This window comes from Cyprinus carpio, chromosome A21, assembly GCF_018340385.1.
Source record: "Cyprinus carpio isolate SPL01 chromosome A21, ASM1834038v1, whole genome shotgun sequence".
Classification (NCBI taxonomy): domain Eukaryota; kingdom Metazoa; phylum Chordata; class Actinopteri; order Cypriniformes; family Cyprinidae; genus Cyprinus; species Cyprinus carpio.
Window position 1 is genome coordinate 13,552,911 of NC_056592.1, and position 27,409 is coordinate 13,580,319.

The 27,409-nt window shown below is 35.8% G+C and overlaps 5 protein-coding genes across 5 annotated transcripts; 3 read left to right on the forward strand and 2 right to left on the reverse strand.

Annotated features, from left to right (window-relative positions):
- Nucleotides 1–21: 21 nt before the first annotated feature.
- On the reverse strand, nucleotides 22–6,309 carry bscl2 (BSCL2 lipid droplet biogenesis associated, seipin). The gene is made up of 11 exons (XM_019063808.2): nucleotides 6,048–6,309; nucleotides 4,760–5,329; nucleotides 4,499–4,580; nucleotides 4,096–4,239; nucleotides 2,907–3,041; nucleotides 2,655–2,752; nucleotides 2,412–2,553; nucleotides 2,257–2,338; nucleotides 2,099–2,173; nucleotides 1,723–1,788; nucleotides 22–1,125 (listed from the first exon to the last, which is right to left on the reverse strand). The coding sequence occupies exons 2-11, from the start codon at nucleotides 5,074–5,076 to the stop codon at nucleotides 920–922; spliced, it is 1,347 nt and encodes a 448-aa protein (XP_018919353.2). The 5' UTR covers nucleotides 5,077–5,329; nucleotides 6,048–6,309; the 3' UTR covers nucleotides 22–919.
- Nucleotides 6,310–7,815: 1,506 nt separating this feature from the next.
- On the forward strand, nucleotides 7,816–12,262 carry gng3 (guanine nucleotide binding protein (G protein), gamma 3). Its single transcript, XM_042710937.1, has 3 exons — nucleotides 7,816–7,996; nucleotides 9,532–9,631; nucleotides 11,326–12,262. The coding sequence occupies exons 2-3, from the start codon at nucleotides 9,533–9,535 to the stop codon at nucleotides 11,452–11,454; spliced, it is 228 nt and encodes a 75-aa protein (XP_042566871.1). The 5' UTR covers nucleotides 7,816–7,996; nucleotide 9,532; the 3' UTR covers nucleotides 11,455–12,262.
- An 848-nt stretch (nucleotides 12,263–13,110) lies between these two features.
- On the reverse strand, nucleotides 13,111–14,682 carry banf1 (BAF nuclear assembly factor 1). Its single transcript, XM_019092888.2, has 3 exons — nucleotides 14,578–14,682; nucleotides 13,853–14,031; nucleotides 13,111–13,760 (listed from the first exon to the last, which is right to left on the reverse strand). Exons 2-3 carry the CDS (start codon nucleotides 13,976–13,978, stop codon nucleotides 13,614–13,616), a joined length of 273 nt encoding a protein of 90 aa, XP_018948433.2. The 5' UTR covers nucleotides 13,979–14,031; nucleotides 14,578–14,682; the 3' UTR covers nucleotides 13,111–13,613.
- A 4,252-nt stretch (nucleotides 14,683–18,934) lies between these two features.
- slc3a2b (solute carrier family 3 member 2b) lies at nucleotides 18,935–22,410 on the forward strand. The gene is given in 7 exon segments (XM_042710938.1): nucleotides 18,935–19,193; nucleotides 19,302–19,492; nucleotides 19,931–20,104; nucleotides 20,529–20,617; nucleotides 20,743–20,888; nucleotides 21,116–21,465; nucleotides 21,673–22,410. Coding segments are annotated over 7 exon segments (1,515 nt in total). The 5' UTR covers nucleotides 18,935–18,978; the 3' UTR covers nucleotides 22,023–22,410.
- A 2,044-nt stretch (nucleotides 22,411–24,454) lies between these two features.
- Nucleotides 24,455–27,031, forward strand: calm3b (calmodulin 3b (phosphorylase kinase, delta)). The gene is made up of 5 exons (XM_042710936.1): nucleotides 24,455–24,523; nucleotides 24,609–24,752; nucleotides 24,836–24,942; nucleotides 25,071–25,188; nucleotides 25,396–27,031. Exons 2-5 carry the CDS (start codon nucleotides 24,683–24,685, stop codon nucleotides 25,422–25,424), a joined length of 324 nt encoding a protein of 107 aa, XP_042566870.1. The 5' UTR covers nucleotides 24,455–24,523; nucleotides 24,609–24,682; the 3' UTR covers nucleotides 25,425–27,031.
- The last annotated feature ends 378 nt before the right edge of the window (nucleotides 27,032–27,409 follow it).

Here is a 27,409-nt window from a genome sequence, read left to right on the forward strand (position 1 = left end):
AGTGTTGGACAGTCAGAGTCATTACGACACAGTGGTTTATTGTTTATTCAATAAACAAAAAAACATTAAAAAAAACATATAAACGGGAAGGAAAGGGAAAATTCGCACATTCTTCCTTTCATAATAATTTACTAATATGCTCAAAATCTCTTTGCAAAGAATATAGCAGATATCTTTGGTTAGAGTGGACAGATACGCATGAACCACTAATATAATTTAATTAAATATTAAAAATAAAAACACCATATCCTTCCATATTAGGATTAATATCCCATGAATATTATTGTATACAGTAGCAGTAATAATAGTAATTATTATTATTATAATTATTTATAATAATACTAGTAACATTTTTTTCCCAAATCAATGCTACTTCAGTGTCCTCTAATTATTTTTCATAATATGTAACATGCTTCTCTTAAATTTTTTTTTCTTGTTGCATTTTCAGCTTTCGAATAACTGAAACTGATAAAAAAATCATTTAATATCCCTAAAAGCTGAGTGTAACTGCTTAGCCATGTTTTCAAAGATTGTGAGAACATCACAACGCAGAGGAATGCATTTGAATGAAATGGAAGTATTGACACATTTTACACACTTTGTTACACTTTACATTCAAAACTGATATTGTAACAGAACCACAGACCAGGTTAAAGCATGGCAGGACTCTAGACGTGACTTTTAAGTCCTATATCAGCTAATCAGCTAAAGGAGAACAAAAGCAGCAGAGCAGGAAATTCTCTTTAGCAGCATATCAGCTCCACGAGGTAAACCGGTTTCCAAATGCATCTGAACAATTCTTAAGGTAATTCTCATTGCACTGCAAAAGGAAAGTCTCAAATATGCTAGCTATGAGTCATATAATGTGCTCTAATGTAACAGAATGCATGTGCGTTTACGATTGCTCCAGTGTTTAAACTCAGAGCCTCATCCAGGGTCCATGCCTTTGTCTAAGCCTGGCCTCGCAGTCTGAAGACTGCGGTTGGGTGGTTTCTTCATCTTGAGTCTCATTTCCCATTCCTGCTGCCTTCTGCTCATGATCTGGGTCCTCCTCACTCAAACTGGTCTCTGCAATATGAGGAACCTCAAGGAAAATGGGACCTTCATCTATAGAGGAGTCCTGAGCTGTTGAAGAAAATATTAACCAGTGATCATTAAGAATGGGCTTGTTCTATTACTACTTTGCAGTTTGGGGTCAGGATTTTTTTATTTTAAAGAAATTTAAACATTATTTCAGCAAGGACACATTAAACGGAAATCATTGATATTTGATATCAATTGATATAGTGCCATTAAATATGTTACAAAAGATTTCTATTTCTAATAAATGCTCTTCTTTGAACTTTCTATTCATCAAAGAATCCTGAAAAACTGTATCACAAAAATATTAAGAAGCACGTCTCTTTTCAAAATTGATCATATTAGGAATTTTTTCTTGAGCACAAAATCAGCAAATTCGAATGATTTCTGAAGGATCATATGACACTGAAAACTGGAACAATGCCTGCTGAAAATTCAGCTTCGCCATCACAGGAATAAACTACATTTTGAAATATATTCAAAAGAAGTTATTTTTATATAACTGTAGTAATATTTTATAATATTTAGAATAAATTATATTTGATTTTCTTAAACAGACTTTTCATTAACATTTAAAAAAATCTTACAGAGCCCAAAGTTGTCTTATTCTATTATTCTTATGTTTTAAGTTCATATTTTTACCAGCTTCATCCTCCTGCAGGTGATTCAGGTCCTCTGTCCCAATCGCACTAGGAGTGTCCAACTCACCTGCAAAAACAAACATGATTTGTATGATTCTTCACTGACATGATCACTGCATTTATTTTGCATATAATGTGCATATAATCTGAAATGTTCTGCCTGAGATTCCCTGGGTTTACCACTGGATAGAACTCTAGGAGTCAGTTATTTCTTTATGTCGTTATTTCCTCTGCATTTGGTTTTGACCTCCTCCAGTAGTGCAGTCGTAAGCACCAAGGATATTCCCACCACAGACCCAAATTCGATCCCCATCTGGATCATAATAATAATACAGAGATCTACTGCATCAGTTTAACCAATTTCCTACTTGTCTCACCTTTGTTTCGACTGGTTTGTTTGGTTCGTTGTGGTGGATCTGCCAGTTCACTGTTATCTCCTCCGTACTTCATGACTGGGGGACAGTGGAAGAATTACACAGTAGTGACTGATCTGTTTGGCTGAAATGATCATGTGTGAGTGGTTGTGGCTTCTTACTAGGAGTGCTGGCGGATGAGTGCATACGTTTCCGTGCTTCTTCCCTCCTCTGCTGAAGACGAGTCGAGTCTCCCATCATCACCTATGTATGTGAACAGACATCATCCAATGGAAATGATAAAGGTTAAATAAATTAGGCAAACAGATGGTCTTACCTTCACTCTGACCTGCTCGGGGGGATAGAGCCCTCCCCAGATGAACTGCAAGTAACTGAAAAGCACAGTGACACTGAGGAAGGTGAAGTTACTCGCCACCCCAACAATTGCAGACATCACAGGGAAATTATGCAGGAGGTATCTGTTGCAAAAGAGAAGAAAATTACAGGATGGTCATGGGGAAAGTCTTGAGCTGAACATAAATAGTCAAACAAACCAATAAAACCAAACCATTGCAAATACCTAATGCCAGTGAAGAAGGCATGGATCCTGAGCTGGGCAGAATAAATCTGGACCCTGCGGGACTGAATCTCAATCACAGCGCCAACGGCAGGCTGGTACTGTGGAGGACAGATCAATATAATGCATGATTTTTGTTTTTGCAAATGCAAATTTTAGAAATTTTTGATACCTAGATATGTAGTCTTGACAAGAATAATATGAAAAATGTCAATGACATGTTTCAATGTCATAGTTCATATTTTACAAACTTACAAGGTTGGATTTGAAATCTGGAAAGAGCTCCACCTCGATGAGCTGTTTCTGCTCAGACACACCTGTGAGCAGGAGGGGTGAGAACAGCAGCGTGCTCATGGTCTGCAGCAGATTAGAACGGTAGTGCAGCATTGTCTGATGGAGAAAAAAACAAGACAAGTAAATATGAGCTAAACAGCCATTCACAGACAGGTATTCTAATATAAAAGGTTGACTGAAGGTCCATAAACATCAAATGTAAATCTAAATCAGACTGAAGATGGACAGCACATTCCACACTACCAGAGACTTGAGTGCATCTAAAACCAAATCAAATTTGGGATTTTTGTAGAGTTTGTAAGATTTTATTGTAAAATACATTTCTTACGCTCACCAAGGATGCATTTATTTAATCAAAACTACAGTAAAAACATTATAATGTGAAATATTATTAAAATAGCTTTTTTTAAATTGTAATATACGTTGATATTTGTTGATACATGATATTTACTTATGCAATGACAAAGCTGAATTTTCAAAAGCTATTACTCCAGTCACATGATCCTTTAGAAATCATTCTAATATTCTGCTTGGATGCTCATGAAATGTTTCTTATTATCAAAACTGAAAAGTTCATTTTTTTTATCTGCTTAATATTTTTGTCGAAACCGTGATGCTTTTTTTTTTCTTTTTCAAGATGCTTCAATGAATAGAGAGCTCAGAAGAACAGCATTTATTTGTAATGGGAATTTTTCATTATAATGTTAAAGTCTTACTGATACTTTTGAATAAGTTAATGAGACCTTGCTTAATAAAATTATTAATTTCTTTAAAAAATAATAATAATAATTTGGAACAGTAATATATACTAGCTAATAGGGGATATTTGATTGTGCATGCACAATTTCCCTATTTTTATATTTAGATTACATTGCCATCACTTAAAGCTCACTAAACATTAACACAAATAATGTAAATGACACAAATAATGCTGTTAAATCTTTAGCAAATCTCAAAATTAATATCCATTTTTAATACTGTACATTTTAATGTTGTGATGCCTAAGTTCACTTTTAGCACTTATAAGAACTTATCAGATTATTGGTATAATTTAATATTATTTAAATTGTTTTTATGTTTATCAACAACTGTCTTCACAACCAAAACAACATAAACAACAATGAGTTTTGTGGGAGCTGTCTGCACTCACTGAGCGGGCCACCGACTGAACAACTGTCCCATGAGTGGTATAGCAAGACATTTTGACCATGAACATGCCAAGCTGCACATTAACAGGAGATTCAGGCATTTCCAGCTCCAGAGAGATCCTGTAGGCCTGACCGGGCATCATCACCTACCAGAAACAGTCAAGCCAATACAATTAGCTCTAAATATGAACAAAAATCCATTTTTATATTCAATGTTCATACATTAGTTATGTAATATTCAAGTATTATAATTTTCTTGTGCATCATTAATGGGCTTGTTAGATAATGTTTACAGCAAAGGATATTCATTGCATGTATATTTAACTAATGTCGAAAGTACCTGTAAAAACATGTCTATAATTTGTGTAATTAAATATAATTTGTTTAGAATTATAATTTGTTTACCTGATCTCTTCCATTCTTCAATAGTGAGACATTAGCCATGGGGAAAGAACAGAGGACTGAATCTGAAGCATCACAATCTGTCCTGTAAAAGAAGAAACAAAAGGGGGAGAGGAATCCAACACAATGCAATACAAACTCCAGTAATGCCTCCAACAGTATTTGTTCATTGGACCAAACTAATTAAGAAGTCAGTCGTGCACAAACAAGCCATTGTAAAAAACAAGACAGGAATGTTGCTGATCAGCCCTGATGTGTCTGTACCTGTAGTAGAAGTGCACTGGTGTGGAGAAGCTGACACTGGGCATGTAGGAATAGTAGAAGCTTCCATACAGGAAGATGGAGACCCACAGAAGAAGCACCAGGACACAGAACAGGATGGCAGCCCTTAGAAGCGTCCTGCGAGCTCTCAGAAGAGTCACCGCTGCCACATCCTGGAGCCAAAGCAGTAACGGCCCCATTGCTGCTCCCATAGCCGGCAATCCTCCGGTGTCAAGTCCAGACGTGGGTCCTCTGATGTCACACTGCCTGCACGTCAGCCCTCCTACTGCAGGCAAAGGAGTCTTTCCCTCTTTACTCATCCAAACCTCCTCACACGCTAGTCAATAATATGTCCAGTCTGCATCACTACATCTAATAAATCTTGTAATCTAAAGTCAGAATTAATGGTTTGAAAATACAGTGGGGTTAAAAGATCATAACACAAATTTGACCAAAGTCACATTAGGATCTAGTCCTCGTTCCGTGACTAAAGACGTGCCAGTTTCTTATCTGACGATACAAATGTGCTTTTCCAGCTTTCTTCCGTTATTGTCCATGAAGTCACAGAGAGCCCTAAAAAAGCAATGAGAAGAAAAAAAAAACAGAATTAAACACATTCATTATATTATAATTGCAAAGTAATTGCAATAATATACACATTAAACATTAATTAGCACATTTATACTTTTTTAAGATGAAGACATGACAAAATGAAATACAAATCATATTGTACTGTGTACTGTATACTTGCTTGATCAGATAATTATTTTGTTTGATAAAGATATCTTATTTTGTAATGTACTTTTAACTTTTAAATACATATACTCTTATATACATACTTTTAAATACATATATTTTACATATTTCTCATATATGTGTATATATGTGTGTGTATATATATATATATATATATATATATATATACACCACACACACACAATGTACACACACACATATACATAAATAATATATATATTCGTCCTCTGAACTATAATTCATTAATTGCTTGTAATTAATGCAGCATAGTGCATTTTTGTACATTTGACAGTCTGACACGAATTAAAGCAAAACAATAAAGCGGTAAAATATGAAATAATAAAACACCAGGATAAAAAGATGTGCAGTGTCATTTCAGCTTGTCCTTTACATACAACCGTAGCTTTAAAACTCATTTTTAGTCTCTCTAAACTGCATGTTAAGTGCCTTCCTGTCTCCCTTCCGCAGTTTTTATCTTACACTGATGTATTTATCAGTTAAGCACATTATCTTGAAATATAAGCCGCAAACACACCTTCTTTAATCCGAACACACGCCATGGACAAATAAATATTTATGCTTCAGAATAACGTTACAATAATAATATGAACAACTCCAGTGGACCGACCCCTTTCTCTTCCTTTCCTCTGTTATGTGCTAGAGTGACGCGTAATTTATGCATTTCAAGGAAGAGCAATTGATCTCCAAATCATATTTAATCAAAAACGAAAACTAATGTTCCTCACTTTCTTTCTACAGATCAGAGAAAAACAACTGTCGGTTTAACTGAGTGGCGCCGCTGCTGGTGTGATAGAAACACGCGTACGGCAACCGAAGAGGTACAAAATATACTGCTCGATGCGTTTGCGTGTCTGCATCGGTGCTGCCCATGTAGTGCTGCAATTTATTCATGCGAATTGTTTGCTTACAGAAAATCAGTTTTAATTAATATGGATGTGCTTTTATCAAGTACTTTAGGTTTTTAGATGACAAATTTTTTAATACAAAGAAAACAAAAACAAAAACAAAAAAATAAAATAAAAAAAAAAAAAAAAAAAAAGTAAAAAAAAAAAAATAAAAAAAATAATTTAACCCCATAACCATCAAAAAAAAAAAACAAGGGATGTTTCTTCTTAAAGGGAAATAACATTGTTATCAGTGATTTACAACGAGGGAAATCTCAGTAAGAAAGAAAGTCTTGAGATCTTTTTTATTAATCAATCAATTAATTAATTAATTTGTTTGTTTATTTTTTTATTTAAAATAAAGAAATATATCTTTCAATGAAACGTTTATATCACATTTTTTAAAAGCAGACAGACATCAACTTCCCAAAGAAGTTCTCCCAAAGAGATACATCTTGATTGCAACGGCAGAATAAGTCTCTTTTTCAACATTTTACTCATAAGTATATAGCAAATAGTCTATCTACATCTAAACAATAAGTTCAATGGCGTGACAAATCTTTAAGAAATTAAAAAATGCAGTAAAAATTAAATTAAATCTAACAAAATGAAATTAAATAAAGAAATTGTCTAAAACAATTTTTTTCTTATATAAAGAGGCATGTTCTTTCTACTTTGTTACATGACATGATGACATGTTTTTTTAGAAAACAGTATAAACATTTTGTATAAAATGTATAAAGGCAACATAAATAAAACATTACATTTCTTTGTTTTATCATCTTGGACATCTTCATTGGTGAACTATGAATCAACAACATGTTAAATGGTGCTGAGCATCATTAAGTACCAGTCTCGCTTTATTCTTTCTTTATAGCCACCAAATGTTTCAGATAACAGTATTTTCATTTCTCTGGAGGAAACTAGGGGGCAGATTTGCAACAAAGTGAATGTAACATGACAAAGAATGCAGCGGGAGGGTGGAGTGATGTAAAGATGTGGGGGGTTTAAGATCTTAACCAAGGTGGGAGAGACCACTGAGTCAAAATGATGCCTCGGTACAAGACAAAGAGGCTGAGACTGCAGCAGTTCCCATGGTAACAGAGCAGTGAGAGGGAAGGCTCACTTATTCAGAAGCTTCAGAAAGAAAAAATATATTTCTTGCTATCAAATGTTTCAGTATCATTTCAAACAATAAAAATAATTTTTATGAGATTTTAGTTTTAAATTCAATGCTTTACATCAATACATTTCCCTCCCCCTTATCCACCCCATGCTGCTGGAAAGATGGTATGAGCCAGCCCACAGAATAACTCAATCCCAACAGGGCCCCCCTCCCTCCACCTGGCACATTCCACTCACTTCAGAGGGGAGTTTTATTAATGTACCAAGAGACTAGTGTTCATTGTAGCAGAATTGCAGTGCACTGGACTGTACAGAACTGGGTAGCATCCACACTGTCTATGAGGGTGCGGTCCGGCTGCACTGAAAGCAACAACACTGACAGACAGACAGAGAGAGAGAAGGAATAAAAAAGAAGAGGAGGGAGAGATATCACCACAAGAGGAATACAGCAAGGGTAAGAAATAGAATGAAAGAGAGAAAAGAAGGTAAAAAAGGCCCAGAATGATAAAAATAGACGAATATAGCCCCGTGGTCTTTTCTATGCTTCTCGATCTCCATTCACTCCTATTTTCTTGTATACATCCTTTTAAATGTATTGTTTTCATTTCATTTCATTAATTGAAATTCATAGCATATTTTTTTCTATATCATATTTTCATATCTGTTTGTTACCTATTTGAGCAGCTGTGATTGTCATTTATGTATCTGGCCTAGTTTTTTTTTTGCTGTCTGCAACACATGATTTCCTCATCCATAGATGCCTAAATGTTTAAACTGAACCAGATTCCATTCAATTCGGCTGTTTTTCTTCTTTATTGCTCAGCATAATATGGTATATTCCATGTGGGGATTGGATCACTTCAAGCACATCATATGTGCAAAATGAACCATTAAAGAAATATAAAAAGCATGAAATACTATTAAAAAAAATATTACTAATAGACCATTTTAGGTATATATATATTTAGAAGATCATGAGTAGCTCTAAATATGTTTATAGAAAGATTTCCAATGATCATCACCGGGAAATGCAGGGTTTCAGGATGATGAAATGTGTTGCTATCAGATCATTGCTATCCAAGGTGAGGTTTTGGTTTTCTAGGGCAGCAGCTTTTAGCAAAGCAGTAGTAAACGATACTGAGGCGAGGGAGGAAAGACAGGAAGTGAAGCAGAGAATATGACAGTCTTGGACCACAGGAAGATGCTTCCATTAGAGACTGACTGTGCACTATAAACAGAATAGGTAACAATTAACAATAAGGTCTCATATGTTAACATTAGGTAAATACATTAGAAAAATGCTTCTAAAGCATTAAATTTTAATTGTTAATTTCATCATTTACTAATACATTATTCATATCAAAAGTTGTATCTGTTAACATTATTTAATGGATGAGCTAACATAAACAATGTTAACAAGGGTCAATAAATACTGTAACAGATGTTTTTGTTCATTGTTAGTTAATGTTAGTTAATGCATTAACTAAAAGGACCTTATTGTAAAGTGTTATCCTCTGATTCTCTATATTAATAGTGGTAGCATCATTTGACCAATTACATTCTTCTTTAGAATTTTATTTTTTTAAATTTGCATCTATGGATCCATAAAGAACCTTCAACATCCATGGAAGCTTTCCATTCCACAAAAGGTTCTTGATCGTGGAAAAGGGTTCTTTAGATGATTAAAATGTTCTTTACATTGGTTCTTTTAAGAAAAGTTCTTTTGGGAACCAAAAATGGTTCTTCTATGGCATCGCTGTGAAAACACTCTTTTGAAACCTTTATTTTAAAGAGTGTGAGAAATTCTGTTCACTGATAGGTTCTTTGGAGAACCCTAAATGGTTCTTCTGTTGCATCACTGCTTGTGGAGCAGTGCAAATCTACTTTTATTGGCTGGATTATGATTTTGAACTTCTTAATCTAGATTCATTTTTGTATATTAAGGGGATTCTGCATTGATGTCTGAGTAATTTTGTGTGTATGTGGCAGGATGAAAGGAGACACCCCTGTGAACAGCACCATGAGTGTCGGTCAGACCAGGAAGCTGGTGGAACAGCTTAAGATCGAAGCCAGTTTTTGTCGAATCAAGGTGAGGGTTGCCATGCAAAATAACCAGAAAATGTGGCAAACAGGAATCAGATCAGTGGTAATCCTGCCTGCCTATAAATACGTCTTATTATACCAGTCTGTACGTAGCAGACTAATTTGTAATCAGATGTGATCAAAGATTCAGGTTAATAAGTATGACCTAATTCTACAATCCCCCCTGTAAAGTCTGTCCTACAAGTACAATTTGAACAATAAACAATTACCTAAACATTGAACTCAACCCATAAAATCACCAATACAATTAAAAATCTGACTTAAAATGCTGTTTTATCCAAGATACGAAGGTGCAGTTTATTAAGCAAGACACTACAGGCAAAACCAGTGTTTTTCAGGTGCTGGTCAATTTTGAGATTATTTTGAATCCATCACTTGTCTTCATTTTAGATTTGTAAAAAAGAAAACACTCAAAATACCCATTCAAGTGTTTCTTTTATTACACTTTATTTATTTGTGTCTGTAGATTTCAGTTGCAAGCCTGTTTTCTCAAAATGAGTTGTTTTTTCCCCCTCATGTGCAGGAATCTCAGTAGCACTTACATATACTAATCTATATTCTGAAGGTATTTACAAAAGAGTTCGTTCATAAAACTTTCACCTGGTTTACTTAATTCCTAAATATATGGTGATTTTTGTTTTTTTTCTGGCTTTTGACAGCATTTTCTGATTTATGGAGTGATCCAAAATCCTCTCTGTAAAAACTCTCTTATGTCAACAAAACAAAACAAGAATTTTTGTTCAGATTTCTCTTTTAGAAATGTATACAATTCAGTGCATATTTAATTGGAACATAACACAATTTCAGAAAACTTGTAAAACAAAACAATTATCTTAAAGGGATACTCCACCCCAAAATGAAATGGTGAAATGGAAAATGATGTCATTAATTACTTACCCCCATGTCGTTCCAAACCTGTTAAAGTTCAGTTCGTCTTCGTAACACAATTTAAGATATTTTGAATAGAATACTCCAGAATACTCCATCTGCCATCAGACGTGCAATCTGGGTTATATGAAGTGACGGGAACACTTTTTGTAAGCAAAGAAAACAAAAATAACGACTTTATTTAACAATTCCTTTGTCAACAGTCTCCTCTGTGTCTCTCCATATCACCGTATGCTGTGTATGCTCTTCTGTATCATCCGCGCCACAAGAATGCATACAGCATACAGTGATATGGAGAGACACAGAGGAGACTGTTGACAAAGGAATTGTTGAATAATGTCATTAATTTTTTTTTCTTTGCTTACAAAATGTGTTCCCGTTGCTTCATATAACCCAGATTGCACGTCTGATGGCAGATGGAGTATTCTGACGATGTCTTTCATACTTTTATAGACCTTGACACTGTTATTTACTTGGCAGTCTATGGGACAGTCACAGGCCTCCCGGTTTTCATCAAAAATATCTTAAATTGTGTTCCGAAGACGAACAAAGCTTTTACTGGTTTGGAACGACATGGGGGTAAGTGATTAATGACAAAATTTTAATTTTGGGGTGGAGTATCCCTTTAATGTACTTCAATAATAAACTGGGGAAAGGTGATATCTATTTGTTAATTGCTTTTTACCTGAGTCACCTGCAATGTCTTGCCTTAAGAACAAGACGATCAACTTTGAATCAATAACTCTTTTAGAGCTTTTAATTTGGACACTGAAAATGTACCTGATTTCTTAGGTGTCTAAGGCAGCAGCGGACTTGATGGCCTACTGTGACGCCCATGCATGTGAGGACCCTCTCATCACCCCTGTGCCCACTTCAGAAAACCCGTTCAGGGAGAAAAAGTTCTTCTGTGCTCTGCTCTGAGCAGCACACAGGAAGGGCAGGATTAGTCTCATTTAGATGATAATGATTTGTGTATGCACATCACAAAACACAACACTCAACAAGACATGACACAGCAAAATAAATCCCAAATTAAGCTTTAATAAATGCAAAGTGGTTTCCAAATTTCAGCAGCTGACAGCGCCAAATTTACAAAATCATTCTCGTGAGAATATTTTTATTCTCCTGTTTTTTTTGGGGAAACCTTGTTCCTTTTAATTAAGGGGACAAAATAACATCAAGATTGATACAAATTGATTAGATGAAATCACACACTGATACACACATATGCAAGCACAGTTTTTTAACTAAGCAAAAGGTAATAGGTGCGGGTCTGGATATTTCAATGATTTCAAATGTTATTATATTCAAGACATTGGTTTTGTTCTTCACATAGCATACTATGGTGATTTACAAATTCTTTATGTATATTTAGATCTTTTTATGTTTTGTTTGAGGTGGCTATGTACACTGGTAGACAAACTGGTAGAGCTTTTAAAGTTTAGATCATTGTGAGAAAGTGATACTGCTAAAACCTACACACCAGTACCACCAGTGCATAGCACTCCTAAAGAGATTAAATGTTATGTCCTAAAACCAATTTAATTTTTCTGACCACTAAAACAAGAGGTAGAGGTATCAAGTCTCTAAGAGTTGGAAATTAGCTTAAAAGATGAATTATTGGAGAAAAATGTAAAGAGAATATCTGTCAAAACTTGTGGTCCCAAGTAACAGATTAAATAATGCAGACAGAATCCAATGAAGGAATGAATAAAACTTTTAAACACAACACACTTATGTGTACCACTTATTGAGATTAAGGAGAAAAAAATAACTCACTATTGTTCTTTTTGTTGTTGTTGAGGAAATTAATAATTTTATTCAGCAAGGACAAAAAATAATAAGTGACATTAGGTTTATGTTACAAAAGATTTCTATTTCAAATCAAAATTTAAATAAAATATACTTTTTAACTTTCTAGTCATCATTCTAGGATCACCATTATTACAAAATTAAGCAGCACAACCGTTTTCAACATTGATAATAAATGTTTCTTGAGCAGCAAATCAACATATTAGAATGATTTCTGAAGGATCATGAGACTCTGAAAAGTGGAGTGACAACTGCTGAAAATTCAGCTTCACTATCCCAGAAAAAAATTACATTTTAAAATAGAAAACAGTTATTCTAAATTGTAATAATTTCATAATATTACTATTTTTACTGATCAATTAAATGCAACCTAGGTGAGTATGAGATACATCTTAGTCTTTCAAAATAATTAACTACCACAAACTTTTTAACAGTAGTGTATGTTCATGATTTGTAATAATCCAAAGCAAAACAGGTAATTCCACTTCTGTTACAACAGGTTGAGCTGGATTGGTAATAATGTTTTTCATTCCACATCCTCACCACACACCCTATCAATTACTACTTTTTGGACAATTTGTTCAAAAAGAAATAAAATGCAAAACACAAAAAGGTTAATAAAAAAAAAAATAGTAGAATCATAAGAATATTTATGAAAATTTCTTACACCATTCATGCAGCATTTTAAACATCTGACAGCAGCAAATGCCAATCAAGATGTGAATTAAGTGGCTACACTATGCAGAATGAATCAGACCACGCATCTTTAGGTACACATGCACACTTAAAACAAATCCAGATTTTTATTAAGGCAATTGTGGCTTGGGAGCATAAAAACCATATCACAAAATGACACCATTATGCATCTGATCATTTGAATAATACATATTAAAGAACAGTGACAAGTTCACATAAACCTTTAAAAGTGGCACATTTTGGACAGTTAGTTAAAACCTTCAAACATCATAAACAGAGATCTTGGCAAATGTGTATTTGGATACTGCATATGCATGGATGACTTTGTGTCACACCCCCAAAACTAAAGATCCAGTGTGAATGATGTTTGAACAACACAAAATAAGCTGTTATATTACAAGTGTACCCATCTGAAGACCTTCTAGTGTGATAATTCTATGCTAAGAATTAATATCAATACATCCAAAAAAGATGTACGAAAAGACAAAATGATAAAGTGAGGTAAATGTATTCCACATACAAGTGTAGGTGGGGGGGGCTGTGAATATACAACAACAACTAAAAAAAGTCAACTACAGGAAAGAGTCACACCACTCTCTCAGACAGCTATAACAGTCGCCTTGCTGTTTAGTGTTGGCTCCACAAGTATCCTTCAACCATTCCCGAAACAACTCTTCATCTTTCTTCAGTACCAAGAACTGTCCTAGAACAACATATGCCTAAAGGAGGAAAAAGCAAAAGAAAGAAAAAAAAATTATGGTTTCAGTTTCATGACAACGGAGCATACATGAAACATCTTTTTAAATCATACCTTGTCAAAGCCCTTCTCTTCCAATCTCCTTCCAAGAACTTCACCGATTCCTGCGAGAGCCATCACAGTCTTCTCCCCCATGGGCTCTGCCACAAAGTCCTTGTGTTTTTGTGATGTTGACGACATTGTTGATTTGTATTAGAGAGGGCTGTGGGATTTCAAGTTGATTTCTTCAGTGGCTTAAGGCAGAGGAACAGGAGAAAAACACGCATGTTAAAAGGTTTGATTTCTTCATAGCCGAAAACTACCTGCACATATAATTCAAACCAAAACGAATACATAAAAAAAAAACATCTATTCAATATATAATTTCAGCTAACGTTATTGCTAAAATGCAAATGTGCCTTCCCTGAAAATCAGCCAAATTGCATCTCATTTCCTCATGTATTATAATAACGTTATATTGTAACACTGAGAAAGGAAAGTGAAAGTAAGTTACGAGACTTCAGGGAAAGCAAAAGTCAAAACTACACAGAGGATTAATAAAACCCATCAAAAACGCACCAGATTTATAGGTCTCAAATCATACACCAGAAAAGAGTAAAAACCAAACACTACACGAGTTTTTGAGGTCCCGCCTCATTTCTCCGCGTTCAGCGACACACAACGACAGCTGACACGCCATTCTCTATTCATTTACAAATAATAAAAACCTACGTGCAAACACAACAGAATGAACAGTATTTTTAAAGAAACGTGCATCAGAAACATAGTTTATATCATACCTGGACACTATCATCGAGAAATTTCAATCCTCATCCGCAAGCGCCGTGCTGTTCAGAGTCTCAGTGCGCCCAAAATAACTCACACAGATCCTGATCCCGCCTTTAGAAAGAACAACGTCACTTCCGCCCTAATAATGATGCTGCTGTTCAGAGAGACGCGGACCCCTGGTGGCTCCAGCTATCTGGTGGAACGGGTGGAACTCAAATAGAAATTTAAATAGTGTTTTTTTTTTTTTTTTTTTTTTTTTTTTTTTTTTTACACCAAATGAACACAAATTGTATATTAAGCAAGTTCTTCACTTGTAGAATGTGATTCTATTGTGTGAAATGTCACTGATATATTGCTTTAAAAGTGTATTGGTTAATAATAACATAAAACCCAGAATAGAATATTCAGAATAGAAATGAACACCAGGGGGCAGGGATACATTAAAAACAACTTCATGTACAGGTAAATTTGTAAGAGAAGCTAGAGGACAATTTACACAGTATAAGATCATACACAGGTTTTATTTGACACCTCCTAGACTCAATAGAATGGGTCTGACAAATCATAATGTTTGTTGAGGTACTTTTATTCAGTGTATCTGGGAATGTCCACTTATTCAGCCTTTATGGCACCAAACTTTAAATATTCTGAGCAAATGGCTTGGGACAACAATACCATTATCACCAAGGCTGTGTCTATTGGGGGACAAGGAGCAGATGCCAAATATTACAAAAGGAGAGTTCGCAGTGATCATGGTGGGGGTCTCAGTGACGGCTGGAGTCATCTTGAAACACTGGAAAACTCCCAAAACCCCGGAGCTAAAAGACTGGGTCAACATCATGACTAAGACGGCTTCGTACGAACATTTGCTTTACAAACTACTTAATAAGAACAAAGCAGGGGTCACTGTGGGTATTCCGGTTTGGGAAGATTTTTGGTCTTATGTGACGCTATCTTTCCATGTAACACAATAATTTAGATTTTTCATTATTATTATAACTGTTTATTTATTTATTTATTTATTTATTTATTATTTTACATTTATTTTTTATTTTTTTAAATTATTTTTTTATTATTATTAACATTATTTTATATATAATCTCTGTTAATTTCAGCCACTGTATTTATCCTGGCCATACATGCATTATCTGTATAAATCTGTATTCTGTGCTTTGTATGATTTACAGGATGAAAACAATAAAAACTTGAATTAAAAAAAAAAAAAAAACTTCCATCAACAATGCTGACAAATGGATTTGTATGTTAAGTATATATATGATGAAAACTGTTGTTGAGTTACACAAATTGTTTGAACTGTAGAACTGTTGCTGCACAATTTACAAGTTTTTTTTATTATTATTAGTATCCCTACAATTTGCATTGTTCCTTAGGATGACAGTTTTTTGTTCAGCTGTATTTTATCATAATAAATTTATTGCAAGACTACCTACATTTATGTAGTGAATATTTTAGATGTCTCATGTTGATCATGCAGAACCATCTATAACTCTTCCAGGCACCAATCCAAGACTTGCACATACTAGCCTGGAAAGGAAAAAGAGGTCAGCATGCTGACTCAAACCATCACAAAAAAAAACTCCCTTTACAAAATCAAAAACTTTACCACAAAACAATCTCTAAAATTACCACAAACCAATTGAATGATTTAAGGCTTACTAACCTGAATGATTTGATGTTGACTCAAGCGTTTGTGTAATGTTGATTAGTTTAGTCCCTCCAGGACACTTGATTGATTTCTGGAGAAATGATCAAGGACAGTCCAAATTAGCACTTACGCTCTTTTGTTCTCAAGTTTTTACTACTCTCACATTTTCTCTGATTTCATTAACATATCGAGGAATGACAAACACTTTTTGTCCCTGCTTGTGAAACTTTTTGTCCATAACAACAAAAGGAAGAACACTCTGTCCCTGTTTGTGAGCCTGAAAGAGCCAATCAGAAACATGTATTTACTGAGAATGAGCTCTGCAGTGTTTACATGCTATCCGGGAATAAAAGGAGGAGCTTCATTCTGAATCTAATGCTCTAACTTGCTAATTTTTTGTCTGTATTTGAAAAAAAAGTGCTGAATAAGTTTCGGAGCTCCACAAACATTCAGACAATTACACACTGAACCTTTGTGTTTCTACAAAATGATATATTCAGCCCAATCAAAATATGCTTGTGTTGTACTTTAATATTCCATATCCTCTTAAACATTAATCAAAATACCAGGACGTGTTTTCCTCAGTGTTTCTGCTGTTAGATCATATTTCAGTTTTCCTGACAGGTTCTAGGAGACCACGTGAAGGCACAGTCATTTGTATGCTGTGAGTGTTTTTCTGAAGCATGGGTTGCTGTGCTACATTCAATGGACATTAGAACTAGGAGAGGGAACATTATAGTGCAAGAGACTAGCACATAAGCAAAATAAAAGATAATGAATAGTTTGAAACCTTGAGGTTGTATATAGGAATTTACCTATTATCATTTAAAACCTTTGCTCTTTCAACAATTCCTCATTAACAACAATCCCTTACTAATAAAGCTACTCCAGAGTCTATTGTAAATTCAAATAAAAGAGCCATAGAGCTGCATTTAATCGGGCTTAGCTGCTTAACTCTAAACAGAGAACAAAATTAGGGCAAAGGTTGACCAGCGCTTTTGTCAAATAATTCCAATATATTTGCCTGACCAGCACTATATAAACTGAGCTAGTTTTCACTTATTGTTCTTTTTAAAATAATACATAAAATTTTACACTCTACGTGTAAAAACATACTATAAATACAGGATGGTAGAAATATTTTGGTAAACAGATTTTGAATATATTTTTGTGCATTGAGGAAATAACTGAACTGCACATTGAGATTCCTGTTTACACTGCTGTTCCTAAAGGTCTTTCTAAGAAAGAAACTCCCTCAACCCCCCAAACTTGTTTATGGAGGTCTTGTACAGTCACAAAAACAACAGGGAGGAGAAAGAATAAGGCAGTAATGTCAGGCTCTTAAGGTGGACTCTCTTAAATGCTACAAAACTGGATTGTCTGCCTGGAATACAGGTCAGTTGTTCGTTTTCTTTCTGCAGGCCATCGAGACAAGATTCAAACTAAATCTTTATTACTCATTAAAGCAAGAAACAAAGCGGAATAATTTGCCTGTAACTGACAAAAAGAGTCAACTGGTTCAGCTTAATGGTGCCCGTTAGACTCGATTCACGTCGTGGATGATTCCTGAGCGAATCGTTCTTTTGAATCGGATCTTTAGCAGTGAACGTAGGATTTGACTGATGAAGCGAAAATAAGGTTACTTTAACGAACCTAAAGCAAAAAATGTAGCAGACAATACAAATAAAACATATTGGAAGTGTGTTGGCGAGCCAGCTGCATGGTAGTTTCACCATGATGCAAAGAAGGTTCTTTCAAACGAATTGTCCAAAAGAATCGATTCGCGGAAATGGTTTAGAGTATTACTAGCTTGAAAACCGGTTTTGTGAGGCACATCCTTAAAAGTGGGCGGATAAACTCGGAGCCTCTTAAACTCTATAAAAGCTTGAGCATCACTGCGAATACAGACACGATCAAAACCACCGCAGGATATTTCTTATCACAGATAATTTAAACGAAGTGTCCGCTCATTATTTCAGTGCAGTTGGGTAAGGTTGGTTTTGTTTCAAATAAATGTATGTAACGTTAGTTCCTAAATTTTCCAGTGTTCTTGATATTTACGGGTATCACGAGCCGCACTTGTATGTTTATTCATTTTTAGAAGCACTATTACATTAGTATGTTTTTGATTGAACTTGTTTATGAATGGGTTAACGCTGTTAATTGAGTATGAATGAGTCAGTGAACGGGCGCAAACAGAACTGGACCGATCCGGTTACAAACGGTACTTCTATCATACGTCAACGTTAAAGGTACTTCAACTGAAAACTACAGATTTAAACGAATTGATCCTGTAATATACAATTAGTGCTTTTAAACGTTCTGTTTAGGCCTTCATCTAAGTAGAACATTTTTTATATAAATTCGATGATGATAGATCTGGTGATCTGGCAACCGGCATTTATGTCTACGGTCGCTGGAGATTTAAGATGGATTAACAGTTGGTTTTAATAACAGAGCCCAAATCTTTTTAGAAAGCCAAAAGCATCTTGTATACTCGTGTCGTTCGGGATATTAGTACACCCGTAATACCTTTTTTAAATAGTCATCTCCGCGTAAACGATTTTAGGTGATGCAACCATCAGTGTATCTTGCCTGACCACGTCCCTGTAACCACGTGTTTCTCGTCCCTGACGTCTAAAATAATTATCCACAACACTTAAATTAATATGAAATACCAATAGCTAAATGCTTGCAGCTAATCTAATTCATTTTCTTTCCAGGACATTTGACATAAACGGACAAAATGAGCAACGATACAGAAGTGGATATGAAAGATGTGGAGCTGAATGAGGTGGAGCAGGAGAAGCAGCCCATGACGGAGGGGGAGGCTGGAAATAATTATGCTATCTCGCCTGTATCTGAGAAGAATGGCATTGTGAAGGTGAAGATTCCAGATGAGGAGAGCAAATTCACTGGGTTATCCAAAGAAGAACTCATGAAAGTAGCTGGAACGCCAGGGTATGGAACGCACCTGTGGTTAAACCTTATTTTCTTTCAGATTTTGCAGTTTGTAGATGGTTAAAGTTCGTTGGGCACTTCTGATTACTGTTATCTTTTTGTGAATAGGTGGGTTAAAGTTCGTTGGGCACTTCTGATCCTGTTCTGGCTTGGTTGGCTGGGCATGCTAGCTGGTGCGATTGCCATCATTATTCAAGCTCCTCGATGCAAGCCCCTCCCTGAGATGAACTGGTGGAACTACGGACCACTGTACCAGATTGGAGATGTGAACTCCTTTACAAAGTCTTCAGATCTGAAAGGTAAAGACCAATGACTCAATCGACCAACATCCAAGCAGCCAAAATAGATCTTATGGGAAGGATTGCAGGGATGGGTTAGTTTAGGGATAAAAGGCGGATGTCAGGCTCTGAACATGTTGAAAAGCATTAATTGCTCTGTCCTTTTGCTGCTGAATCAACAAATCTGGTTTCCTCCCTTATCCACTTCCATGCCATCCTGTTTGCTCAGCTCATATATCAGTCTGCGGACTGTATTAAAGGAGTACCATATTGATTTTAAAGCAAGGGTGGCAGAACCTCTTGTAATGTATACATTTAAAAAAAATAATGTGAGGTACAATGAAGTCCATATTAACATGAACATTAACCATGACCATAAACATAAAAAATCCATTATCTTCAATAATATTCAACAATACAGCATATACTTAATTCAAATTCTGACTGGTTACCCCTCAGCTGTGGCTGAAAAGGTTCAGGCGATGGATGAGTTGAAGATGAAGGGTCTGATCATTGGCCCGATCCATGAGTCCAGTGATGATGAGCCCGAGAAACTGAAACTGACTGAGATTTCTAAAGAGGCTGGTAATCTGATACAGTTTCAAGAAGTCATTAAGGCTGCCAACAAGAGAGGTGAGCTATAGTTTGCTTTATAAAATGAAGCATTTGCTACTTCTGTTTCTTGATGTTTCTTTTTTATTTGTTTTTTATACACTGCCTGGCCAAAATGACTGTCATTTAAATAAGCAAATACTAATATTGTACTGTCATGGCATTTAATATAAGCATACTGTATGTTTGGTAATGATTATTTTAACACTAACTGATGCAGTGTCACATTTTATTTCTCAAACAACTATGTCAGAAGACATACCCATGTCAGTATTCCAGGATTACAATGACAAAGTTCATCAAGCTCAAAATTTAATTATATTAATTACTACAATAATGAAACATTAATTACTACAATAATGATCCAATTATCCAGGCATTGTGTATAATATAATTATTTCATTATATGTTTTTCAGTTAATTGTATTTTTATTTTGACCTCTAGGTATCTCTGTTGTTTTGGACCTGACCCCTAACTATAAAGGCAAAGAGCCCTGGTTTTCCGATGCTGTCAGCACTGTGGTCAAACTTGAGGTATGACCTTGACTGTGAGCAATAGATCTGGATCATTTCTTAACTTTCTTAATCTACGTTGTCACTTGAAGTTGATTTGTGTACTTGCGTTTTCAGAGTAATAATTGTGACTTTTGCCTTTGCAGTCTGCTCTGGTGCATTGGCTAAAAGAAGGAGTAGATGGATTCCTCTTCTACGGTGTCGAGAAGGTGTCCACTGTAGCCCCGACCCTTTGGGAGGACATAAAAATAAAAATCCACAAACAAACAGATTAACTTTTAAAAACAAAAAAGAGAACAATCCTATTACATAACAGACCCACCAATCTTCATTAGTGGACATTCACTCTTTTGTGAGGTAAAGGAGCCACCTTGTGGTGGCTGGTAGGAATTTTTTACAAACTGAACTTCTGTCAAGAGACACGAGTGGGCCGTTTCTTGGTTTGAAATTGTGTTGCCAGCCAAACAGCTCCATATGGTGCTCAGTACTTCTATTAAACGCTGACTTTTTTCCTTCCAGGGTGTTAATTGGTGTTACAGATCATTCCTCTCCTGATGACATCATTGCTGTGTTGAACAAAACTGGTGTGGACCTGCTCCTCACTGGTGCTTTAAGATCCACATCTGCTCTGGACATTGCCCATACCGTTGATCGCTTGTATTCCGCGTACGGTCAGACCAGACTGGCTTGGAACATAGGTGGTCGTATTGCTGGACAACTTTCTTCATTGGTGGGGCTTGCCAAAGTCAAGTTGAATCAGCTGCTGCTGCTCACTCTGCCAGGCACACCGGTGTTTAATTATGGGGATAAGATTGGACTGCAAGATGAGGTGAGTAAACTGAAGATTTTCATCAAGAGAATTCCGACAGATCCAGGTGTTTTCCAGGGAACAGATCCTAAAATTTCCATTTATCATACCAAAAAACCAGACCAAAAAACCCGACCATGGAATGGGAAGACTCTCAAGAAAATCTGACAGTGGTAAGGAGCATATGCACACCGTGCTGAATCTCCAAAGTGACCCTATCCAGTGTTGTGACTAGCAGCTTTAGTTACATTTTCATGTTTTGCTTTACAGAGCAAGAAGGATGAAATGACCACTTTCTGTAAATTCTTCAAAACCGTGAGTGAAAAAAGGTCGAAAGAGCGCTCTTTGCAGCACGGAGAATACTTGCCTTTGTTCAACTCCACCTCCGCCATGGCCTATGTGCGAAGCTGGGACCAGAATGAACGCTACCTCATTGCACTCAACTGGCACCCAAAAGAAACTGTCACTCTTCACCTAAAACATGCTGAGATTCCTGAACATGCTACAGTAGTGTTCAGTACTAGTGATGATAAACGCGTTGATGAAGTGATTAACCTTGCACAACTCGAGGTGAAGCCAGAACAGGGTATAATGCTGAAGTTCCCTTACACTCCCTGAAGACACATTGTAAACTCACAGTTAGTGTAAGGATGTTGATTTGTTTGGCCATCCTGTTACAATATTTATCCTTTAGTACAAAAACACTGGCATATATTATCACACTGTACTGTTACATACATCACATGCACTACATGACTACTAAACTAAACTTTGAGTTGGTAGTTATATTTTGTCCTGTTACTTGGAATACATTCCATAGGAAGAAAAAAGGATTTGTTTTTATTTGATACCTTTTTAAGGTTATTTTTGTTTGTTTTGTTTTTAAAATGTACTGGAATTCTGCACACTAAAAATGTTCAAAACTACAATGGCTGTTCCTTATATGTAATGAGGACAAATATGCATGAAAATGAAAGCTGTTGACAATAAATTAAGTGGAGCAGTTCGTCTTTGTTGTTTGTTTTGTCATTGTATTTATTAAGGTGGGGTTCCCTCATCTATTTTCATAAGTGTTGCCAGCATAATGAGATGTAACAGAGAAATGGCTGAATTATTAAAATCGACCACCATAAAATGGAGCACCTCTCATTGTCTCCAGCATAGCATGATATCAGGTGTCTCTACTGATGACTTCTTTATTTAGAACTATTCATTATGCACATTGAGAACTCAGTCTCACCTGGATATTTTAACTCATTACAAATTTATGAACCCCTACTGAGATCGGCTCAGTGCCTAAGAGTGATGAGGGAACTGTATCAAGTGTGTATGATGTCTGAAAGAACAGACCTAAAAAACACAAGAAACAAAACGTCTTGATGAAAGATATTCTTCGTACAGTTTAGATCTAAAAGGAAGTAAAACCTTAATTAGAAATGTGTATGAAGTCTTTCTGATGTATTAGTTTCCTTCTTGTGTCCTCTACCTTTTCACAACTCAAACTTGGGACCACAAACCTTACCAAGAACCTTTACTTTTAGGCAATGCGCCATGGTCGCTTAATTCTAAGCTAAGGGCGTTTTTGAGTTAAACACTATTTCTTTAAGTTAAACGCACTTTATTTCTCTAAATTACATATTCAAAATCATTGTATTGGCCATAAAAACGAAATAACAACAAAAAAAATACCCCTTACATGACACTATTCTAGCCTCTCAATCACACCACTATATCCACAAAATGCACTAGTCGGTTTCCTGCGTCTGTCTCTTTAAGAACTGCTCTCTTCGAGGACTCCCTGACGCATTGCAGGTGGCTGAAAACCAATCAAAAGACACTTCCTAGGTCAGCTGACGAGGGCCATCAGACTTCTATATATAAACTCTCCGGACCATCCATTCAAATCTGAAAGCCACCGTCGTATGTTATGGCTTTTGAAAAGAATAATCCTAAAATAGAAACTTACAGTCGATAAACAACGCCGTATGATATATCGGTTATATAAACGAAAACGGGACAGTTTCACTGCGCAATTTAGAGTTCGAACATTTCGGCTACGTGGCGGAGGAAGACCATAGTAACAGATTTACTTTCAACCAAAGCACCAACCCACATTGAAACTAAAATTAAATTCAAATGGATCTCGAAATTTGGCACAGCAGCAGAAGCTAGTGCTTGACAATAACACCACTGGAGAAAAAAAAACTCTTATTCCCTTTATTTCCTGTACCTAACAAAATAACAACGTACACAACAAAAAATTACAATAATAAACAAGCATAAATAACTCTTTATCCTAATAGCTAAAGTGCAGCGTAGCTACAAAAATGGCTGAGCGTCCATGGCGAAGTGATAGGTGTGAATGGGCTACTGTTAGCTTAGCTCCTCGCGAGCTAACCGTCATTCTGTTGAAAGCGCGCGAGCTCCCGGGCTAACGTCACTTCAACGGGTTACACAGTCTTCATATTTCTCAATGTGGAATAAACAGCTTTAAGCTTTCTGTGATGTTTTGCAGCGCTTTCTCTAACCGCTAATGGGCGTGCCGTGAGATATTTACAGCAGAAAATGCGCTATGCTAGCACATCCTTGACTGGTTCCCTTTTGCTAGCTCACCTCATGACAACCTAAGAAAGATACAGATATAAAACCAACTAACATAAATCAAAAATCTCCCTCACCTACAGCAAAAATAACCTGTAGCGTCCTTTGTGCCAGAATAACCCTGTTTTTTCTAATATATCCGTCACAGCATGCTTGTAGTTCCCCACAGCATACGCACTAATTCATTTAGATGGCCTTTAAGTAACTTTAAACCACATTATGGACCAATAAAAAACACACATGTTAATGTGTTCAAATACAGCAGGATAGTGTGCCTTTAAATCGGTTTGCAATTTTCTAATTTACAACGCCAGAGCTAGGCGTTGTAGTCCTGAATGACATCATCAAACAGGTATCAGGTGTTAAACACGTTCCGCTCAGTTTAACACGCAATAAACGCAACTGAGCTTCGGACTGAAATGAAACATTTGAAAATATACCAATGCTATTAAAATAACTTTTTTCTCTTTTTGTGTCCTTCCTATAGGCTGATCAGCTAACAGAGGAGCAGATTGCTGGTATGGAAAATTAACCTTTGCTTCAAACCTTTACCTCAAATCAGCAATTTCAATGGTATGCAATACATTTTCTATTTCTTTTCAGAATTCAAGGAGGCCTTCTCCTTATTTGACAAAGACGGTGATGGCACCATCACTACTAAAGAGTTAGGGACTGTCATGCGGTCTTTGGGCCAGAATCCTACAGAGGCAGAGCTTCAGGATATGATCAATGAAGTTGATGCTGATGGTTAGGAAGCCCTTCCACAAATAATTCCATGTTACAATTGCTCTTCTCTTTTTCTAAATCTGTTGGCTTTTTCCGCCCTTCAGGCAATGGAACAATTGATTTCCCAGAGTTCCTTACAATGATGGCCAGGAAGATGAAGGATACGGATAGCGAGGAGGAGATCAGAGAAGCATTCAGAGTTTTTGATAAGGTATAGAAGAGTACTTGCTTAAAAAATCCTCTAAATGAAGGAAACTCCTATATCAGTGCAGCAGAGTTGCGTCAAAAAAAAAAATGTGGAAAGAATGTTCATCTGTCTCAATGATTAATGCTTTACAGGATGGAAACGGCTATATCAGTGCAGCAGAGTTGCGTCATGTCATGACAAATCTGGGGGAGAAGCATGAGATGAACCAAGAGGAAGATATTAACCGTGACGCACAAATCAACTATGAAGGTAATTCCAAACAATAATGTCATTACCAAATATTAAATTTATTTAAATATAATACTTTAATACGTAAAAATATAACACCAAAAAAAAACATACATCTCAATAAAATTTTTAACTCCCACATAAAATTACAAAACAATAAATGCTAAACATGAAATCAGTTTGTGAAGATTGGCACGTTGATCTCATTCATTTTATTTCCTCCCACAGAGTTTGTCCAGATGATGACTGCAAAGTAAAAACTGGAAACCAAAAGGAGCACAACAGACCAAACAGTGGGCAGCACTCTCACTGTCAACCTTCAACAAGCATCCACAACCCAATCTCTTACTCCTCTCCATTTAGTTTTGCTCTCCTTCACTTTCTCTTAATTTGATCAGTCCCCTGCTCTGCTTGTTTTTCCAACATGATCTCCTGTCAACTTTTTCCCTACATTATCTGGTTTTCTTTGGAAGAAAATATTTACATGCACAACAAAGTTTAAACCTTGCATATATGATGGTGATGATAACAGCAGTGTAACACACGTATCAATATTTTAAAGATTGTGACATACTATATGGACAAGAGCAATGCATGCTTTATTTACGTTTGGCATGTTTCTGTGTTTTTTTTTTTTTTTTTTCTTCCCAGCTTGCCTCTTTTTCTAACTTGCTAGTTCTCCTTTAACTGCATGTTTCTCATGCAACCTCTGCTCAGTGGTCTTAGAACTGTATGGTGAATAACCATTCATGGATAATCAGGGGCTTTATATAACAAAATGGCTCAAACTTCCATGTCATAGTGTGATTATTTTTGTAAGTGTAGATCTGTGTGTCTGAGCGAGTGCTTGTAGTTGGATTTAAAGCGGAGCCACGCAGTACAGTTTACGTTTTGGTACAGGGCTTGTTCTTTAGGGACTGCATTACTAACATGTAAGATTAAAAGAAAATTAGACAAACCTGTGTAGAATAATCCCAGAAATGGTTAATTGGGGACCAATTATTGCAGTTAGTTTGCTTGTTTTGCCCCTTTTTGTATCATTTCAGAGAAACATGGTGGAAAGGCTTTGACCTTCTTTCCAACTTGCATTTCCTCACTAATTTCACTACCGCAAAGCAAATACCACCTATTTGTTCTAGACTGGTGTAGAGAGGTTTAATGTTTGGTTTGAGCTCTATTAGTGTGGAGTTTGTACTAAAGATGTAGAATAGTTTTCACCTAAATATACAGTCTTACATTTTGATGCTGCACTTAGTGTCCTAGTCAGTGGACCGTTTCTGTCTAGGAAAAAATTTACATTTAAGCTGTGTGTTGGTTCTTCCTGCAGGCGGTTCGATATATTTGTATACATCAAAAGCACCTGCATTTTATGATCTTTTTAGGATCTTTTCTCATAGAAACAACAGCATGTTCTCCTCTTCCATGGTCCTGTTGTTGTGGTACATACACAGTGGCAGTTGGGATGGTGCGAAATGCTTGTCATCCAGTTAGACTGTGTTCGCCATGTTGGTGCAGCCACTGCTGCCATGAAACCCATTTTTGAATGAAATCCATTTTTTGTAACTGTATAGACCAAGGTTAAACAAAACAGCGCTTAATGGTAGAATCACATACATTATGGTGGTAATATTGCATCTTCTGCCCCAGTTCTTAATTTATTCTACTGTTGTGTTTTCTTTTTTATGACCTTTATATGCTGTTTTTTTTTGTTTTTGTTCCGAGATCTAAGTTTACTGTCTGGTTCTTTTTTTCCTCTCTCTTCTTCTGCCCATAAGATGATATAGTAAAAAATGAAAGGTTATGCATTCCATTGCAGAACTCTGGTTTTCTTGCAAAATAAACGTCTTGGACCTCTGTTTCTAAATTACCTCTTTTTGTTCATAACACTGTTGCCTATTTAACTGTAAACCTGCATGGGCTTATATTAAAAAATAGTGTAAGAGAGACAGAAAAGTGCATTTAATGTATATCTATTGTGTTTATTGTCATTTGCTTACACAAGGAAATATTAGGTTGTTTTATAATTTTGAATAGCATTTTTAGTCAAATTAAGAACCACAGTGACCACAGCATATCACCTAAAAAGCGCATTACTTAATGTATAAGGTTTGCACATATTACAAACAAAACCGTTAAGAGATATTTTCATAACTTATGAATTTGTAAAATTGAAAGTGTAAAAAATTGAAAGTCCATTATCCGTTTGTAGTCTTGTCCCGCGGTGAAACTACAACATCCAAGT